This window comes from Osmerus eperlanus, unplaced genomic scaffold (genome assembly GCF_963692335.1).
Source record: "Osmerus eperlanus unplaced genomic scaffold, fOsmEpe2.1 SCAFFOLD_145, whole genome shotgun sequence".
Taxonomy (NCBI): Eukaryota; Metazoa; Chordata; class Actinopteri; order Osmeriformes; family Osmeridae; genus Osmerus; species Osmerus eperlanus.
In genome coordinates this window covers 10,001-13,514 of record NW_026911685.1, presented here as the reverse complement: position 1 = coordinate 13,514, position 3,514 = coordinate 10,001, and the positions used below count along the sequence as shown (strand labels likewise).

Sequence of the window (3,514 nt, the reverse complement as noted above, 5' to 3'; positions counted from 1 at the left end):
GATCACACGTCCACGCGGGACTGCAATAAAACACTCGAGAACTCAAACCTGGCAGTTTTTCATCCTTACAAACATACTTTCGTCAATTCAACTTGAAGACAGCAACGGGACATAAAGTTTCACGTTTTTTGGAAGGCTTTTAATCCACGGCATTGACTGAGTATCCTATAATATGTGCGTCAAGTGCCAACATGCATATAAGAGTTAGGACGGGGAGCATGCATGAGTTACTCCCATAAAAAGTGGACTATTATCTATACAATGACCGTATTCCTTAATTCTGGAATGTCTCACATGTCCTTTTATAACCGGTTGCAACACTTCGACCAATCACCTGTTCTGTTGCAGCCAAACGAGGAGTAGAACGGCATCACACCAACTCGAACCCGACGTCATTTATAAACTAAGAAGGGTAGCTTCTTAGTTTAAGAGTAGCTAAGAAAGGATATACCAGAGAAGAACCAAACAGTTCCAGGCTGCGCAACTCTTCACCGCCGCGGAGGCAGCAGCCCCTCCCGAGGGATGCTTCTCGGCTGCCGGGTCCTGGGAGCGACGCATCTGCTCCTGCGCTGGTCCCCAGTCACGTCGTCTTGTTACTCAAGCGGACTTAAGAGGAGATGAGAGCCGCGTTCCTGCACTTCCTTGTCTGCGTCCTGTGCCCTTTACGCACCGCCGCTGAGGTAGGCTACGTCCATTTAGATGTTTTGTCGGGCGCATTAGTTTTTTTTTTTTTTTTTCTAGAAGCCCAATGTTCAGAATTGTGTTGACAACGTATTGACCCAGACCCACATCCTCGCGCATACGGTGTTTCATCTCTCAAAACAGACAAAGCTTCCGTCACAATTCACGAGTGCCCCAAGCAATAATAAAACATCACACGCGCACACATTCCATGTTTTGCTTCAACTTTAATCGTCAAGGGCTATCTGTAAAAATGAGATTTACAGCTCTGTGTCGTTTGGACTGGCTGTAGAATGCAGGCTAATAGATGATGCTGTCTGGATTTCTTTCTAGGAGGTCCCGCTACCACGAGAGTTGTTGGACCGTCTATCCAGGAGCGAGATCCGCAGTATCAGTGACCTCCAGCGGCTCCTGGAGATAGACTCCGTAGGTAAAGCGCTTTATTTAAACGTTCCTGTTCAAACCTGTTGATAGGCTCTCTGTGTGGACACTGACTGGCTCTGACGAGGCTCGTTCTGCTTGACTTTAAGATCAAAGTACGGCGAATCTAACTAACCAAACCAGTGCTTGTGTTTGCTGGTGTGTTTTTGGTCTTTGTTGCTATTATGTTGGGCAGTGAAGGACACTGAAATAAAGAGTTTAGTTTGCGCGGCTCATCGCGCAGGAAAGAGGATTCTGTACGTCTCCATAGTAGACTGATTACAAAAACGCCTCGCCGGTTGTTGCTAGGGTACGAGGGGACCTATCCCGCTGCTCGCGGCCCCGCGCGTTCACAGCCTCCGTGAACTCCCTGACACCTGTCAAACGTTTCTTGAGATTTAGCATCATAGACGCTTACCTCTTAAAATGTAAAGCCTACAGCTTGAATCTTTGAAAAATTCGACAGAAAGTTTACAACAAAGTTTATGTCATTTGATAACGAAGCCTACAAGAAGGCCTAGTATCATTTTGAATCAAACATGGTAAGTGACATACATGGAAAATCTCTTGTCACAAAAATGAAATTGTCTTCTAAGTAGAGAATGCAGAACATTGTTGTTAAGTTCATACTTGGATTTGATTCAACACTGAATTAATTATTTTTTATTTCTATTTAACCAAGTGCTGCACCACCATCAATTCTGGGATTATTGAAATGCAAATGACTGGTGGGATAGCTCTCTATTGCAGCGGGGTGGTGTGTATGTGTGTGTGTGTGTGTGTGTGTGTGTGTGTGTGTTGTGGGGTCAAGTGGCTAACTTCATTATACTGCTGTCATGCTGGCCATTATTAGTAGAGGGGAGGGCTGAATGTCCGCTGTGTTTGTTATGTATAATTCATGCTCAAATTCCTGTGTGTCAGAGAGAACACAGAGAAAAGAGGGAGAGAGGGAGGGCGGCTTTGTATTCAGCACACACACACACACACACACACACACACACACACACAGACACACACAGACACACACACACACACAGTGAGAAAGACAGACACACACGCATGCAGACAGAGAAACACAAACACACACAGAGCAATTGAGTTCCTGCCTGTAGGCCAAGGTGCACACTCACATGAAAAGGCAAACACACACACACATACACACACACACACACAGACACACACACACAGAAGATGCAGCCACAGTGTGAGTGTTTATAATTGAATTAAAACAGCTCTCCCCAGACAAAGAGGCTCATATCCGGGAATGAAACACACACACACACATACCTACACATGCAAACACACTACACACAAACACATTAGTGCAAATACACACACACAAAAACAGACACGCACACACAGAGACTGCATGCCATTAGTGTCACATGAATCAGTTTGCATTCCTTGGGGGGCAGTTGGCAGTGTGGAAAGGTTTGATGATGTTTTGATGACTGGAAATCCTAATGTGTCTCTGGTTTTATAGCTCTTTATCTGCAAGTGTTGAAGGTGTTTTTACAGGAAGACTGGCACATCATTTCTGCCCCAATCCATGAGGCCTTGTGAAGGAGCATTAATCTCGAGTTCAGACACACACAAGCACACGTGCACTCCTTTCAATATCAACCCCTCAGACCTTGTGGAAGACTTCTAAACTAAAGTTCAGACACAAACACACACCGACACACACACCTGTGATGGCCTGAGACACTTCACCTTCTAGCCTCTCAAACTCTCTTCATCGTCCCCTCCTAACCATGGTTACGTCCGGGTAACCATGGTTAGGAGGGGACGAGCCGCCTACCTGGGCTATTGTTGCTCCGGTGCACACGCTAATCATATCTGCGGTGTTACCACGGCGATACCGACTACCGCTTCCGTTCTGCAGTCGAGGAGTTTATGAATGGCTCTGTACATAGTGGGCAATAGAGACAGTGATGTGTGTGCGTGTGTTGTGTCTGCTTGCAGAGAATGAGGTGATCCAGGAGACCAAACAGACCCACCACAAGGACTTCTCCCACGGTTACCATGACCTGAAGAGATCCCAGACACACACACGACGCAAGAGAAGCACTGTCGGTGAGACGAACACACACACACACACACATCGACACTCCCTCACACAGTGCACACACTCACTCAAGCATTACACACACACACGTAATAAACAAGCACGCACTCACACATGCAGACGCACACACACAAGCACGCAGACGCACAGAGACACACAAGTCTGACCTCTGACCCCCCGACCCCGGGCCCCGTCAGTGGAGGAGGCCCTGCCGGCGGGGTGTAAGGCGCGGACGGTGATCCACGAGATCTCCAGGAGCCAGGTGGACCCCACGGCCGCTAACTTCCTGGTGTGGCCTCCCTGCGTGGAGCTGCGGAGGTGTACCGGCTGCTGCAACACCGGCAA

The 3,514-nt window shown here is 47.7% G+C and overlaps 1 protein-coding gene across 1 annotated transcript in view; it reads left to right on the top strand.

Moving 5' to 3' along the window:
• The window catches only part of LOC134016458 (platelet-derived growth factor subunit A), a 7,871-nt gene continuing 4,357 nt past the window's right edge, over positions 1-3,514 (top strand). The window contains exons 1-4 of the mRNA XM_062455824.1: positions 1-680; positions 1,015-1,111; positions 3,067-3,177; positions 3,367-3,514. The exon at positions 3,367-3,514 is cut by the window's right edge and continues 43 nt beyond it. Coding sequence (XP_062311808.1) covers positions 618-680; positions 1,015-1,111; positions 3,067-3,177; positions 3,367-3,514 — 419 coding nt within the window. The 5' untranslated portion in view covers positions 1-617. The remainder of the gene's footprint in view (positions 681-1,014; positions 1,112-3,066; positions 3,178-3,366) is intronic.